This window comes from Platalea leucorodia (assembly GCF_965183815.1).
Source record: "Platalea leucorodia genome assembly, chromosome: 8".
NCBI lineage: Eukaryota > Metazoa > Chordata > Aves > Pelecaniformes > Threskiornithidae > Platalea > Platalea leucorodia.
In genome coordinates, this window is record NC_138830.1 from 44613152 (window position 1) to 44631164 (window position 18013).

At 38.9% G+C, this 18013-nt stretch overlaps 1 protein-coding gene across 1 annotated transcript in view; it reads right to left on the bottom strand.

Annotated features, from left to right (window-relative positions):
• Window positions 1-2129: 2129 nt before the first annotated feature.
• TSHZ3 (teashirt zinc finger homeobox 3) overlaps window positions 2130-18013 on the bottom strand; it is a gene marked incomplete at its 5' end in the record, with an annotated part of 63128 nt that continues 47244 nt past the window's right edge. The window contains one exon of the mRNA XM_082319332.1: window positions 2130-5344. Coding sequence (XP_082175458.1) covers window positions 2145-5344 — 3200 coding nt within the window. The 3' untranslated portion in view covers window positions 2130-2144. The remainder of the gene's footprint in view (window positions 5345-18013) is intronic.

Here is an 18013-nt window from a genome sequence, read left to right on the forward strand (position 1 = left end):
ATCTGCTGTGAATGCTGTACGACAGCAGGTAGGGCCATAAGAGGACTCCCTTCAAAATCACGAAGTTTAAGTCATCGGTCTCAGGTTCCTACTCCTGTCATTTGAAAATGCTGGGTAGATGGAAAGGGATTCTCTAAGCCGTGAAATACCCACCGGTGCAACTTGCAGACTCTGCTCAATACATTCAGGGGGAACGTGTGCAAGTAGCAGTATCTGCCTGGGTCTGAATACACAGCACAGCAGAACACCTATTTGCTTTGCCAGACATTGCTTATAAACCCCGTCTTCACAGTCGGCCTTACCTGATGTTTAAAAAGGACTTATAACGCTCATTTATCTTTTCTGGGGGAAAAAAATTCTGTTAATGCAGCCTTTGAATAAGTGCTACCCTGCTCTTTAAATGCTAAAGTTCACTAAAACTCCAGTGATTTATGTGCAGCTTTTGACTGCCAGCACCTGGCAGATGAAGAAACCTACTCAAGCTTCAGTCATAAACAGATAGCATACAATTTAATTTTAATGTGCTCGTTAGTCGTAGCACATTTCAGACATAATTGTGAACGCAACACAAAATTATAGCAAAAAGACAATTTTAATGCTGCTGTAGAAAAAAAGGTTATATGAAGAGTCATATAATGGTGCTTCATTGTCAACAACAAAACAGGGCACAGAGTGCATTACAGTGTCTGTGCTGTTTACATGCCAATATTTTATACATAGATTCTCATATGGTGTCAGCTGTCAGTTACTTCTGCAAATTAACTGCCAAAAATGGAGACGAACAGAATCACTTAGTGTGCTGGTAACCACGGGTTACCTTTCATATGCCTAAAGATAAAGCTGCAGTATGGAATCTTGGGAGAATAATTAGGCAGAGCAAAACAGAAAGTTACCAATTGAAATAAAAAGGCATTCTACAATAGGAAATAACAACCAAGAGTGCTTATAAATAAGTAAAAGAGGTTATATCACAGAATGCCTCATAACTTTTAAGCAAAGTATTACAGTACAAACATTTTAAAGGCTTTATCAATGTTTAGGAAATACAGTACAAGTTTTTCAAATAGATTTAACCCTTTGAGCACTGAGTTTATTTTGAATTGTCTCTTTATTTTTTTTTTTTTTTTTACTAATAAATACCTTTAAAAGTCATGTTGTGCAAAACAGTTAGGATGCATGCCAGGAATGCAGTCCGTGGCTTCTGTTTCTTCAGACGGTTTAAAAAAAAAAAGAAAAAAAACAAACAAATGATAGCAACGCTAATAAATATGTATAATTTAAACATGAACCTCTATTAATATAGATGTACTGTATAGCAAAACAAAACAAAACATACTTTGCTTTAAGAATAATGTTTCTGAATACTTTATAAATGCTATCTGTGGTATCTTTCATCATATAATTTACAATGCTTGGATGTTAAAAGAAAAACCGTTAGATCTAAAAAATGAAATATACACTATATATAGGTACAGTTTATACCTGGGGCTTATCAGGTACAAAACCCACTGTTGCTAAAAATGCTGAAGAAAAAGAAAATGGCATTAACCACAATCACATTTTCCATAAGAGATTTTGAAATCTATACAATATATACATCTATGTTTCAATGTGAAAATTATATTTTTAAATTTCAAGGTGTGAGACACCTCTGCATAAATGGAGGTTCATATTAGTAATCGGAACAAAGCTGGTAAGGGTTTAAAAAAAAACATATCCATACATTTTTACCAAATTAATGCAAAAGTGCTTCAAAGTACTCAGAGGGCTAAAGATTATAGGGTGAGAAATACCAGCACACTTAGGTCACATGAAAAAAGTGCACCAGAATTAGTTATAAATGCTTAATTAAACTGTCTGTTAATGCATGCAGCTTGATGCATCAGAGGGATGCACAGCAACTAAATCCAATTTACACAAAGTTCCAAACACTTACCACTGCATTTTAACCTTCATATTTTACCAGTAACAACAGCTGATTATGCACCTCTATTTAAACACTGTACAGTTATACAAAACAGTTCAGCCCAGAGCGACTCTGGAGTTAAAATAAGAACATGTGCCAAGAACTAAACAGTAGCTTTAAGGCGTCTTTGACAGTTTTCCTCAAAGCAAATTACAGTTATTTTAATCAAAAGCAAATGCTACTGCTTCTCTAACTCTGAAACATACAGAAGATGATCCTCTGGTGACTTCCCATGTGTTTTACTAAGATGAAGTTTAACAGCATGCTTGCTTGCAAAAGTCCTGTTACAAAGTTTGCACTGATAAGAAGTTCCAATATCTTCCTCTGGAGAGGACGTCACCAGTTTTTCAGACGGTGACTTTGCTTGTGCTATCTGATTGTTAATCTGTTCACTGGACAGTTTGGACAAGTCTCTTAACCTGAAACCCAGATGCGATTCAAGATGACTGATATAAGTTGAAGGAGTTCTGATCTGTGAAGCACAGTCATTACAAAAGAACACTGGGTGCCCAGTGTCCAAATTTTTAAGGAACTTAGTTCCCCCCGTCCTTCGGAGCTGGTATTTCACATTGGCTAGCCAGTGGCTAATTGTGGTCATTGAAAGTCCCGTAAACCTGGAAATGTGCATTCTTTCTTGAGGGCTCAAGTCTGACATGATGTATTTTCCCTCTGAAGTCTGCCGTAAACTAGCTGCAAACTGGGCCTGCAGTATGAGCAAGTGCTGAGGGTTCCAGTTAGACTGACGTCCCTTCCTTTTCTGAGCTGGTGTACTCTCTTCTGGTTCCTCTATTGTGGTACCATCAATGTCAGATTTCTCAGATATGCTGGAAGGTGTGGAAGATTTTGATGTGTGACTTTCTGTCAGGTTCTTCAGCATATCAGATATATCTGACAAGGCATTCTCGCGTAGCGGCGAGTTTGACATGAATGACACGACTGCAGATGTCTTTGCTGTTGTCACTGTAGATGAAGAAGATGCTGAAGATGTCGATGTGGATGACAAAAGCGCTGAACCCAAAGAGCAGCTTTTGTCACTCTTGCCTTTCGTCAAATCTATGGGTTGGTCATTGTTGACATGATAAAAATAACGGTCTAAGTGGTCTGGTTTTTTGGACTGTAGAGGTGGGGTGGCCACCGCAGCCTTTTCCGCCAAACTGTTGCTCATTTTAAAAAGCATGCTCATTGGATCCAAAGCAGGCAAAGATGGCTTTGCTGCCTTCCCAAGGTGAATATTCATGACAGACTGCAGTGCACTTAATGGATTTACAAATGGCTGTTCGGGAGGGTGATCAGTAATGATAGCTGTGCTGCTACTTAAAGAACTTACAATGGACTTAACAGGCTCTTTCCCGTTTTCCACAGGTTCTACAGTTGGACTATCCTTGCAGCCATCTCTCTGAGGGACTGGGCTGTTCTGCTGGCTTTTAAAGCCACCATCATTGGAGGACTCCATCTTAAGGGGTTCACTGACTTCACTACTGCATGGCGAAGGCGTTGCACGCTTCATTGGGGAAAGCTTTCCTTCAGGCTCTTTCATTTTTTCCTCCACTTTAGCCACCTTCTCGGTGACTTTCTTTACCAATTCTTCCATGGCGTGAAAGTTTGTTTTTGGCACAGGCGAGGTCTGACTGCTTGGTGGAGACACCAAGGGCTGGTTTTTAGTTGGTGACACTAGTTCATTGTTTCCGAACATAGGTTTTAATGGTGTACTCTTCCCAGACGAACCCAATGACAGCTTCATCATATTAGGCAGCTGATAGGCAGCATGAATGCTGGGGTAGCCACCCCAGCTTGGCGTGCCATTCTGGGCTTTGTTTATAGCTGATGTAACTGTGTTTTCTAAAGACTTCAATATATCTAAGCCCCCCTTAGGGCTTTCTTCCAGGTCATTTTCAGTCAAGTAATGGTATTTTGAGGAGATATCATACTTCTCCTCATCTTCACTTGACTTTTCTTTGTCTTTCATTTTGTCATCAGCAATGCCTCTTTCTTTATCTACTTCTTTTTTTATTTCAACATTTAATTTAGGGGAAACACTAGAAGGTGTATTGGAAGGAGACGTAAAAGTGGTGGCAGCTAGTGGCACCGACTGGATTTTTTCATCTACTAAGGACGTTATTGTTGGTGTCGCTGGGGCTTCTATAATTGGCTTCCCTTTTTTCATGGCAGAGTTAGTGACTTTAATAAAATGTCCCGTCACCATCATGTGAGCCGTGAGTTCCTGCAGAGTGTCATGCGAACTTCCGCACTCCATGCACTTCAGAATTTGAGATTTCCTCGCCTCAAAGTGCCAGGCATAGCTGGCACCATTCTGGTGACCGTAGCGATTATTTGGCGTAATGTAAGGATTAGAATTCTTTTGAAGTGCATCGTTGGTATCCGACATTGTTGCTTTTGGTGTCCCACCTGTGGAATCTGGAGAACTTGGAAGTTCAAGCTCCAGTGATGCTTTCTTTCTAGTAGCTGGGATAATTTTTGCTGCTACAGGTGTAACAGGCTCCTTCAGAGGCACTTTTTGGTAGTGTTTTGTTTTGATCATATGAACACTCAAGTCCTGAAGAGATTCAAATGAATGACCACAGTACATACACTTTAATACTTTCTGGGCATCTTCTTTCCCTTCCATTTCAAGCAAAGAACGTTTACGAGGTTTGGACCATCTTTTGGGGTTATTGTTATCAGTTTCATGGTTGTCATCTCGATAATGTCCCGTTTCATTCATGTGCACTGTTAATTCTACTAAAGTATCATAGGCAGCACTGCAGTCTTTACAGCGGAATTTACTGGCTCCAGTAAATATAGAGCCATAAAGCTTACTGCTTTGTCTGTACAATTGAACTGTGCTAAAAAGACTTGGTTCAGGAAGAATTCTGCTCTGAGAAACTTGCTGCAGTGTTTTAGCCATAGCAGTCTGGTGCCAGTCAAAGCTGCCACTTCCACAACTGCTACTGCTGCTGCTGCTACTGCTGCTGCTACCATTGTTTTTTTCTGAAATCGGCTGGTGAAGGTTCAAATTGAGATTGGACCAGTAGGAATTGGAGAGGAAGTTATTATATACAGCTTTCATTTGTTCTAAACTATCAGATACAGTAGAGTCTTCCAATGGTATTGAAACCTCCTTGCTCTCTTCCTCATTTTTAATAGAGCTGCTCTCAAAGTCTGCCATGCGGTCGCTTGTCTCACTGATATGTGACTCACTGTCCATTTCATGGCTCGAAAATTCAGCTGCTGGAGAGTTTTGGTAGCTTTGGCAGTTCTTACTGAAGTCTTTTTCTGGACATGCATATTTTGCTGAAGGCTCCCCATCAACTGCATTTTCATCAGGTTCCACATCTTCTTCCACCAGTGCCGCTGCTTTTAGTTCGTCTGAAACATAGGCTATTATGAAGAGAAGAAAATAAAAGTTAGTTTCTGCTGATCATACTTTTGCTTAAGTGTTTTAGCCAAAGAAATGTACTTATTTGTAAAATTAAACAGTTAAAATTTAGTGTTTCTTCAGAGCAAGAAAAAAATCTGCTCTTCAAACATAATTTGCCACCTTATTCTTCTCAAGGGGCAACAGCTTGAAATTAAAACTAAATTTGAAATTAATGAAGCACATTCTGGAGGTGGCATTCATTTCTAAAGTAATAAATTACTTGTATCAACCTCAGAGACAGCAGTTCCTGTCTGTCAATTAATATGTCTTATGCTTCTCCTACCCCTAATGCATTTCTTAACAGACAGATTCACAATTTAAATTAAGCATGTATTTTTTGCTCAGTACAGTTTTGAGACTCAATCTTTAATAAATATAGAGTGCAACAAACATCAAAAATTCCTACAAAGTAAAAAAAAATCCCCAGTTACAATCATCAAAAAATGAGATTATTATCATTATTAGTAGTATCATATTTTAGAGGAGGAGATGATAAAAGCAGGTGATGCAACCTTTTGAAACAACTCACTAAGAGCAATTTGAGGATATTCATTATGGGTGTAACAAATGACCCATTCACATTTAAACATACCTTTCTCAACAAGAAAGCCCATGCAGAAATATGTCAGGAGCTAGTTCAAGAAAATTGGTATGCTGTGCTCATTCTTGCTGTATAAATATATACAAGACCTTCCAGTGGACCTTACAAATGTCAAAGTGTTTGCTCTTTAGACTACTTTGTCAATATTTACTCAGCATAAGCTACACGGACACCCAACAGGGATCCTGTCTTTTTTTCCCCCCTCAAGTAATGCAACTGGTGATGTAAATCTAAGATACTCTTCCTGAATAGGATAGTTGGGAACTGACAGTAAACACATTCTTTTTTCCATGGTGCTTCTGTGCACGTATTCTACATATACTAAGTCTACCTACTAAGTTTTTCCTTCAGGCAAGAAAACTATGGAAACACCAAGAGAGGGATCATTAACTGATCAAAATTATCTACTTCTATATAATGCATTAATTTACAGCTAAGCAAGAAAGCAAAAATAGAACATGACTGTTCTATACTAAGTGGAATTTAAAATTTTCTTGCAATCTCTCACAAATACAATTATAAACTTTGAAAAAAAGGCATTTCCAGTAGACTCTGTGGTTGAAGACACTTGACTTTTGACCTTCTCTGCAACACATCTGGAATGCGTGGGTATCTGTATCTTGAACACATTGAATACTCTATAGCTTGTTTATTCAGGCAATAGTGCAGAGAAGATAATAGTTTACACCCCAGAAAAACCTAATTTAACCAACAGAGTGAAAAATGTAGAACAGTATAGTAGGTATCACATATACAGTATTGAACCTTGCAAACTTCTTTCAGGGAAAATACATTTAAATGTTATCAGAAAATCACAAGTGACAAAACAACTGTTAAAGTAACAATGAAATCAGGCTTTTAGTTGCACATGGAGTATTTTTTCATTCAGTTAGGAAATCTTCCTCCAAGCACGTGAAGTTATAATCTGATCTTCAGAATATAAATTAAACCTTTGAAAGCACAAACATATCACGTAAGAGCAACACCTCGTTGCGATTAGATATTTCAGCTCAGATAATTTCAATGCAGAGGATTCATGCAGTAAGGGTCCTATTTTTAATGTTTGGGAGAACACAGTTTGAAAGAATTATGTTAAAAACTTTATTATATGATATTTCAAAGATGCTGATATGAAGATCAGACTTTAACAACAAGTACATGTACTCTAATGAAACAGAGCTGTGCTGGTTTGCTCTATTTTATGCTTTTTCAAAACATTCTGAAAGAATTCAAGAATCCTTATTTTATGTATATTACAGTCATGGTGGTAATTTGTAGTAAGGACCAGCGCCTATCCTGCAAATACTGCAATGAAACCATGACAAAGAATCTAACAAGGTGGATTTCATTCAATACTCCAATTCCCCTATGGATGGTATAGATAGTTTTTCATCTTAATTATTTGTTCCATCATGTTTCTGAACTCTACCAAAAATTTTAGCAAAGGAGACCAAAGCAGTTCAAATTACTCTCTAAAGCTGAAAAAAAATTAAATAATTACTGATAATGTGTAAACAACTGGCTACCAACTACCTCCTTCTCAACCACGCCATATCCTAGTGATATGAACACGGAAGGATGGAAGGAAGAAATGACAGCATGAAACCTATGATTTGGAAGCAAATGTACCCTTTTTCTTTTCCACCTTGTGGAAACAGGTTTTCTTTTACAACTCCAGTTCCTTTGCCTCTGTTGTGAAACTGAAGAATAATTCCCTTTTTACGAGGTAAAGAAAATCCAAGGTTATTGCCACATTGCCTGCATTAGAAAGATCTCACTCACACCTGCGGGCTGAGATGGCACACCAAAGCACTCTGGAAGCGTACCTGTCTTTTGCTCTTTTTTGTTCACTGAGTGCTAGTGTGAGCGTGTGCCACCCACTCCCACCACCACACCACATACCAAAGCCCTTGGGCTTGGTCCCTGCACACCACAGAAAGTGCTCCTGGGGACCGATGCTCACCAACACAAACAGGGGTCACAGAATCAAGCCCCTAATTAGTGTGGTTTTCTTTACATTTTTATTTCTCTTATTGCTGAAATCTTATGAATTTTGTTTGGACTGAAACACTTGTATTGTCACATTCACAGTTTTTTTAGAGAGTGACTTTTACATTAGGGAAAACCTCCAGCATGCGGCTCATTTAAATGTAAATCTATTTACCTTTCATGCTTTCTTTGCCCTTTTCACCAACTATCAAGCATATTTGCGTGTTAACCAGGAACTGCCTCCTCTAAACTGTTCTCCTTCCTAAGCTCAAGTTGTGAAGCCAAGTTGTGACATCAGTCTTTGATCCAGATATGAGGGAAATGAGGCACAAACGACAGTATGGAATTTAACCCGGCCATCTGCAGCTTCAATATACTGACAGTACAAACAACTCCTCCTGCTCTTTCCCCTGCACAAGGGAGTGGAGGGACATTACCCCCCAACTGCCTCAACCAAAGACTTAGGCAAGAGGCGAGGGAGCTCAGGGAGACTTCTTAGCCTAAAACCTAAAACACCATCCTAAACCGGAGTTTATGCCCGTAGCTTTTAACACCTTATTCCAAGGGCCTGGACACCTCATCACTTGCCTTCAGGGCAATAAAAGGCAACCCAACAAGTCCTAGAACAACCTGCGATGGTAGACTCGGGTCATACTCCAAGGCTTTGCAACACCACTACAGGCAGCTTCATGGTGGCTGAAGGGCTCGCAGATCCCTGAGGCTTTGTCTTCAGAGGTTCGATGCAAAAGGCAAATGACACACTTCCTCCCCAGAAAACCCACTTAAATTGTTACCAGAATGTGGGACAGAAGAGGAGAGAGGGCTAAGGCCAAACTTCAGTCCCACGCTAGGAGGGAGTACAGGATTCAGTGCAGGTGCTAGTGGAAAGGAGCCCATCTGCAGCCAAGGGAATCTCTGATCCCTTCCTGCCCCACCAGACCTTGCTCAGGGGAGAGAGATGATCTATAGTCTGCCTGAGTACAGACAAAGGTAACAGCTTCACTGCAACAGAGAGAAGCACAAGGAGGGCCGTAGCAGAGAAATTTCTTGTTTGGTTAGGTACCTACAGGAAGAGCAAAGAGACTATAAAAGCAGAGAATAAAATCAGGAGGCAATGGTAAAAAAAAAGTTTCACTGAGATTCATTGCCTGGTGGAGAGATTGTCTTTAAGAAGCACTGTCTCCAACCTATCGTTACCCAGCCATTTCCTTCTTATTTAAAAAAAAATAAAAAAAACCCAAAGACTCGTGGTTTGATATTTTTCAAGTGTAAAGTAAATGTTTGAAACAGCAGGGCATCTGTACAAATCTTCTTCAATGCCTTGACAGCAAAGTCTAAGGGAAAAAACCAACTTTAAAGGCAATTCTAATGGCAGAAGTTAAGAAGAATGGAAATGAAAGAAATTAGGTGGTTCTGGTTTTTTGTTTTTCCAGAGTGAAAGAAGAGAAAACAATACAGTTCTTGGAAAAGTTTTTAGTTTACATCTCATAGGGCACCATAACCCACAGGAAACTGCCTGCAAGTTGAGCAATGGTGTCACTGTGACATAATATTCGACAACAAACGGAAAGCGGTTCCATGATGTGGCCCCCAATTTCTAGAGATGAGAATAGAAAAGGGATTCAGAAACCTATTGCAGGTGCAGCTACGGAGAGGTCGAGAACAGACAGTTCCCTCATTAATATTTATTATAATTAAACTGCTAGGTAATAATGAAATTAACACATTTGATATCAATACATAACAGTAAGCTGTAGTATAATGCAATTCATTTTCACACAAGAGGGAATTACCTTCATAACTGAGCTATGGATCATTTCTTTGCCAGTGGAAATAAATTGTGATCCATCACTGCCCAAAATGATCCACATACTGTATATACACTAAAAAACTCATATACCTGGCTCTACACAGACACCAGAGATCTACTATGCAAGAGCAGAGAAATATCACCAGTCCACTACGTTTCTGCAGGCAGAGGAAGTCCCCGTGCAGCTACAATAGCCGTTTACTCTGCTGATCTCCTGGGCCAAACTCAGCAACGTTCTGAGATGCTCACCAGCACAATAGCTACCAGCTCGAACCCCGACTGCTAGAGGTCCTCTTCAGCAGAAAGAGGAAAAACATCGCATGGGTTTCATCCCTTCTGTGGCAACATCCACCCAGTAACATGGTCAGACACACACCTCCTCAAGTTTGCTTGGAAATACAAAACCACACCATTAAAGGCGTATTTTACTGTTCTCCAAAAACCAATTAATTGCACAATACTTCCTTTATTTCCTGAAAAATGCATCTGAGACCATATATTTTGGCTTGGATCTACCCAAATATTTCATTTCGATACTTCTGAAATGGCTTGTTTTAATTATGTTTTTTTGCCAAGACTTTTTCCTTTTATTTTAATTAGCTTACTGGGGTATATTTAAGCTAGAATATAAGCTCTTTGCTTGAAAAAGTACCAAAACATTCAAATATTCTTCTCACATGAAAAAATGCTTAACTACAAAAGTTTATCAAAACCATTCAGTTCCTTGGAAATATTTTGGCTTTAACCGAATAGCTTTTTATTAAAAAAATTACAACCAGCTTTATTATTTATTTAAGCATGGTTTGAAATCATCATGTAATACTAAGGATCATTTCCCAAACCATCTGATTTTGAGTGCATCTTGAAAAAAAAGCTTCTCAACCCTTAAAAAACACTGAATCCATATACATCTTGCACTTGAAGAAGAGAACAGCAGAACGGGATGAATATTATATTCCCAGTCAAAAAGAAAAAGAGAAAAAAAGATCAGAACAGATCATAAAGTGGAGCAGTGAGGAGGACCCAGCCAGTGAACCCCTTTCTGTAGCCCAGCTCCCCGCTGTTCCCAAGCCCAAGCACAGCGCTGCAAGAGGGCTGCTCCTGCCACAGCCGGTGCTGCTGGCAGTGCAGAGCCTTTTCTTAAATATCATTCCCATTCTGTTTTAAAGCAGACACCAGCCACTTAAGAAATCACTAGAATATTTTTTTAAGATTAAAGTAATTGATGAAAACCTCAGAGAGTCCCTGGTTTCAGTGGGACCATTCAGAGTTAAGAGGGGGCACAGTCTGAACACAAGTCAAGAGAAAGCCAACAGAGAAACAGCAGCACGAAGATGATTTGACTGTGCCAATGAACCTTACTCACAAAATTAATGAACAGAGGCAAGAGAAAACCAGCTCGGTGGATGGAGTCAATCAAAGACCTAATGCAAATGAAGGCATATAAAAGAGTTATATTAGTCTGTTAGAAAACTCCCACTCCGCAGGCCTTCCACTTACAGGAAGAAAGGCAAACATTTCACCCACAACATGAGCTATTTCTATACCGAGACTGACTGATAATTCACATGTAACTGAAATTGTATTTGAGACTTCACTACTTGACAGAGATGTTAGCGTATTCCTCATTAGGCGATAGAAATGAGAGGTAAGAGTGGCTGCCCTGTTTACAGGAGTGGCAAATGACAACACTGTCTCTAAACAGGCATGGCAATACTGATTACCCAGCACCTTGACAGGGACATTATTCCTGTTAGAAAGGTCAAAGGTTCTGTTTCATAGAGGCAGGACTGTCTATTATGGGAGAGAAATGTTATTTCCAAGTGGAGAGGTCAGCACTTCTCTCGCACATCGGCTGAAGTCGCTGGTACCTCGCACTGGAGTACGATCCTACTGCAAGACTGATTATTCTGCCCACTGGCAAGGTCAAGAATATTAATTTTGAACATGTTAATTTGATGTGATGTGCATGATTAATGCTTGTTTAGCTGGATTTTTTGTATGTTGATAAATCTGCAGCCTTTTCCTGCCAATAATAGTGTAGGATTAAGTTATTGGGAATCAGTGTGGAGGGATGTGACATAGCATGCCAATCTAATGGGTGGCTAACATTAGGCACCAGAAACTTTGAAGTGTACTTGTGTTTGTTCCTTCATGAAAATACTGCAGCTGTCTGCCACAGAGAGCTCAGAAATAGGCTAGAGGAAGCTAGCCAGCTGCTCTAATCCAGCATGCCGGACTGGTATTACATTTGGAGCAACTTCAGAGAGCTCAAATCAACTGTAAGCGTTAAGAGTTGAGAATTACATGGACAAGAATACGCAGTGAAGAGACGATAACAAGAAATGAGTTTGTATGTCATTAAAGTTCAGGCCATCTCAGTGCAGAACAAAGCAAGTCTACAGCAGGCACCTTTTCCTCATGTCACTGTATATCCAAACTCCCCTGTTTTTTATGTAGTTTAAGGGAGGGTACAGGATTCAGGTCTTCTATTCACTTTAGACTTTACACTGCTGTATGAGAAGTGTCATACAGGCCACCTACAAATGAAGAGAGAAAACATTCAAAAATTGCTACTAATTCTGATAAGGAAGGTATTCATTTTTCAGAAACCAAATACTGTTTAGATGTTTGTTAAATGAGAGATTCCTAAGCAAAGATCACATTTATGTATGATCTACTTCATTAAACACACACCTGAAGAAACAGGAGCCTGTACTTTTAAATGATGGCTTAGAAACAACTTAGTACTATTGGACAGCAGCACTCTACTGAGGTGTTCAAAAGCTTCAACGAGTGCTTTATTCTTCACAGTAACCCTGTGGAAGAAAAATTCTTATCCACAGTTTATAGCTGCAAAGCTGGAAATCCGAAGAAGTTAAAAATTACTTGCCTAGTGCCATACAAGAAGACAAGTAAAGGAGGCTGTAACTCTTGTAGGTTAATATATATAATTCAGCTGTTTACACAAAACATGAGAACATGGTTTAAGTTTGTGTTTCTGTTCCTATGCTTCTTCACAGTGTGTTTATGTGAGTACAATATATGTGTATAATTGAAAATAATTACCAGTTTTCAGCTCAAACAATTATGAAGGATAAAATACCCAGTGAAATACCCACAGGTGCATGTACTGTGCACAACCCAAAGCCTGTGGTGACAAACCTCCTCTGAGCCAAGCTGCTGGGATCCAATAAATGCTGAATCTGCAGACTGCCAGCAAACTTCTTTTCACAATGGGGAAAATAATAAAGGTTTTTGAAGTAAGAGAAAGTATTGTCACAACTCTCCTGCAAAGAGCTTTCTGCTCTCAGCGCAGAGCACAACTTCAGGTACACTGCGAATGCCTGTTCTACCAGAACCGCGCTGGAGATGCAACATGATGGATCATGCCTCTCTCCTCCAAAGCTGCGCTCTTCCTTGATTTCTGCCCAGGGCCTAAACTCCCTGAATTCAACCTGCTGAGCAGGCTTTTTCTAAAATCTGCTCAAATTATCCACCCGTGAAACATAACGCCACTTCTTTCTAACGTGGAGAAGAGCACACGATGCTGTCACACCGCAGTGTACCCTTCTACGGGTAGGGCTGCATGAGGATTGCTCTGAGATCTGTCTCACTTGAAGAGTTCATCTGCCACCCTCTACAAGAAGTTTTTGACAAGAAGGGATCTGAAGATTAAAAAACTTCAAGTGAGACCCAAGGTCCAATTTACTCCCATGCATAATGAACAAAACCATGTAGATTTTTAAAGAGACTTCCTCATGTAAAACTTGCCTTCAGATGTCAGATTGTACAGTCAGAATGTCAGTCAGATTGTACACTTCAGATTGTACAGTCAGAAGTGAACAACATGCTTATGAGAAACTTCACAGGACTGACAGTTCAGAGACTATGCCTGGTCAGGAAAAACAGATTTTTATGGGTTTTGTCCTAAATTTGCAGTCACACATACACAATAAAACTGACTCCCAAAAGAACCACAGCTGTAGAGAAGGTGGGGAACAGTTCATGTCCCACTGTGTGTGCCCACAGTTGATTACCAGAAGCAATGCAGGATCACAGTAATCGAGTGGAAGGGCTGAGAAACATTATGGATGCCCATGATGACAGAAGGACCTTCCTTGCTATTGTATTTTGTAGAATCAATATCCTTCCCCCTTTGAACTCTGGGGGAGCAGAGATTTTAACAGCCCCTATCAGCATAAGCCTGGAATTTCTGGCTGATTCTGCTGAAAAAGGAGAAAAAAACCTTCTTGGCCTTCCCTGTCACCACACATACAACCTTTCACAAGCACCATCAGGACTAGATCAAGCAGGCAAATGAGTAGCAGGGACTGTGAGCACCCATTAGGAATTCTCAACCGCTGCTTGGTTTGAGTCAGGTCACCGTCTTGGTGTTCCCGTTCCCTCAACATTCATGTAGTACCTTCCTCTTCCTCCCCTCCTCACCCCTCCACGTTTCTGGGGAAAGGATGCCCTTCCTCCAAGTACACCAAAGTTACAAATGAACATCATTCGAAGGAGCATAAAAGTTCCTCACTATCCATCGGGAGGTTAAGGGTCAGCTAACCAGCCACGAAGGGGAAACACCACCGGGGATTCAAGAGCCAGGCACTGCTGAAGTAAACAGTTCACAAGCAGCCCCATAGTCTGAAAACTTTCACATAAACTTAACAAATACAATTAGTATGTGCATTAGTAACAGAAAAAAAAGGACCTACATTTGCTATATAAATTATTCATCACGAATAAAAGTGATCCACTCTAAGTAAGACAAAAGTGGTTTTCCATTGGGTTCCAAGACAGTTGCTTGGTGTGAAGTACTACAGACTTGCAAGAGTTTCCACTCCATGCAAGCACATACTACAGTGGGATATAAATGTTTGTAAAGCAGAGAAAACAGCTTCATGTTATGCTTTGACCCTAATTTTGATTTAGGAGGTAAATTGTTTTTTGGACTCTGTAGAATTTTTCTAAGCACAGAGTTACCATTTCCTCAAATGGACAAAAATATCTAACAAAATCCTCAAAGAATAAAAATATTTATTGCTGTGTTGTGTTTTGTTTTTTAAATAAAAGTCACTATCAACATCCCGGTAAGACGAAGCCAAATTCTCTGTATGAATTGGTACTAGGAACACACAGTGACACAATCTCTGCTTGATATCAGCATTTGGGTGGCATCTTTTAATCACTGAAAAGCACACAGGGCATTCAACAAACTAATACAAGATTCACAGCCAACTCCAGGATAAGCAGGCATGAGCATAAAAGTTCTCAATATGGCTCTAATAGCTCTTAATTATTATAATCCTTCACTGAGCAAACAGATGTTGTAAGGGAACTTTAGTTTCTTCAAATGCAGTAATCAAACCATTCTGCTTCTGCCCTGCCTCTTTTCAGTAAATGCTTTGTATAGTCGAGTGGAAATAGCAAATGTAGTGACAAAATGACCATTTAATTGTCACAGAAATCTGTTTCTGAACAAAATTGATGTTGTCATTTCTCTTTATCCACATTTCTCAGAGTCTTCTGATTACGGTTTAGCATTTTTTTTAGACTAAGGAAAAAAATCTTACACCTTACTTTCTGCAGTCTTCCCACATCTTTGGTTGCTCCTAATCTGTCCACATCTTGCAAGTGTTACAGTAACCAGAACACTGGCTTTGCATTTGCGTTTAACTATACTGATATTAACACACATCTCTGGAGCTGCAGCCTTCATTGTGAAGTTTTTAAAAATCAAGTTTTCACCTAAAATGCTTCAATATATTACAGTGAGTCATTCTACTTGGAAATTTATTTGTACATGATCATGACTACTTAAGACATTCAAAATATACCGAAAGACCTTCAACCTGATCCTTCATTTTTCTTGCAAACTTGAAATTCCCATTGAAGTCCTTTATACAGTAGTTTCAATAGCTATTTTGGTTGCAGTGCCTCCTCACAATAAACTCCATACAACTGTATGAATGGTATAGTAGAAATCCAAATGATTTCAATCACAATTTCAGCTATTGTGAACTTGTACTTATAATGAAGTTTCTCCATGAAAAAAAGGAATTCACTGTGGGCCAACAAAGCTTTGTGTCCTTTCACAGTTTTCATTCAGCCCTCATTTAAGAAAAACAACTATTGACTGCAATATGAATCTTAAGACTTGGAGAAAGCAGAGATTCTAAGGATTACCTCTACAAGATGGCCCCAGCTTGTTTTGTATGTACAGCAAAAAGAAGCACTGAATATTCATTTTACTCATTTGCTAACTATACTAATACACGCTTTTGTAAATGAGTCTCTATCTAGCACTAGCTATTGAACTGAAGGGTATTTGAATAGGTGGGTTTTGCTATAATACCACACTAAGATAATGTGCTGGAAACAAATGGTTCACTGATTCCTGAATAGAAAACTTGCAGGAAAACCCTGAGAACTGGAAGATGAGGGGGAGGGGATTAAAATGTCGCTTCAGAGCCACCAACCAAACTCTTGTCATTTTTAAAAGATGTTCCTGTGGCACAATATGAATAGTTTATAGCCACGATTGTGAACATTCAATGTCATATAAGAAAAGACACTTGTCAAGAGCCTTTCCCTTACAAGCACCCTCATCATGACCTGTGTTAATGAAGTTAATTGAATTTAAGATCAATAATGGTTAATTATTGCAATTTGACATTCTGAGATAAATGGCTTTAAGACAGAGAAATGTGTGTGTATGTGAATTCTCTCCAAAGAAGGTGAACACATTACAGCCTAAGAGGGATCACACAGTCCTTCCATTGATCCTGGTACAATCTGATCGACCTAATCCTCTGATGAATGTGGGCTTTTCACAGCTACAAGTAAATGTTCTACAAGACTACTCTAACCCTTGTCACTGACCAAATCTATATGAGCTGTACACCAGAAATCTATTGAGATAGATTAAAGAACTGCTGTAGAAACAAGAGATGCTTCAATGAAGATGAAGGTTTATTATATTGACTATTAACGTTACATGCAGTATGTAATTATGAGTGCTTATGGATCATAAGAGTTTAATTTTGGTCAGTTAGATGTAAATGATCATAACTGAAAAACAGTATTAAATTTAAAAAATACCAGATTAAAAAAAAATCCAACAGCTGTGTTGAATTTGATGACTTACATGCGAATGTTCAGTAAGAAAGTGATTTTAAAATCATCCTTGAAATGTGCAAGAAGACGGTCACAGACAGGTATTTATTTCATAAAGTCACTCATCAGCCTACTTCATTTAGAGTTTTTTTAAGTTTACTTTCACAATAGTTCCTCAACGGGAAGACATTTTTTCAAACGTGTTAGTAATGATATTCTTACATGCATACTGAACAAGTTAAATGACCACTTACAAGATTTATAATGACAAAGTAAATGTCAAGGAAAAAGTATTACTGATTGCAGAGCACTGACAATAAAAAGCCGCTGAAGAGTTCTGTCAAAATGTAAGATTATGCAAAAACACTATTGAGAACACTGCTAATCATCTGCTCTTGTCAATTACTTGAAGGGTATCTGACAGCATATTTACATTAAACACATTTCAGTAGCAAAATCCTTAACGCTGTATCAGAATATTTTCATTATCATTAGAAATCCTTTAAAAAGTCCTTTTCCAGCAGAGCATTATAGCAGCAATGATGTAATAGCTATCTCTGTATCAGGTAGGGGTATCTATTTCATGCTATTATAGATACATAACATTTGAAATAATATAACCAAAGACTAAATATACATGTAAGATGGCAATCTCCATGTTCCTGTACCCAGCGTAGGTATTTTCAAGTAACAGCTTTGTAGGAGTCTCAAACTAAGCGCAAACGGATGATCTGTCTTTGTCTGGCCATTCTTTTAGCCTCTTACTCCTCGTGTGACTGTATTTTATTATGGCAAAAGACATTATCAAGCAGTCATTTTTTCTAAATCTTTGATTGTAACTTGCAATTCAGCTGCTTTATGAGTAGTCACATTAACTACCAATACCTTTCACCCGCAGTAGAAACTTATTTTAGTTATGTCTATCTTATACTTTATGGAACCCTTCCTCCAAAATAGAGAAATAAATGAAATGTAATGAAAATGAAATGTTGATCCTTTCCATGCTTCAGCAGGCGTTACTAAAAAAGCATACATAACCCTGTTGGATGTGTAAAACAGTAAGCATCCATAAAAATGGACAGAGTGTAAGCATGAGCTGCCTTTCGG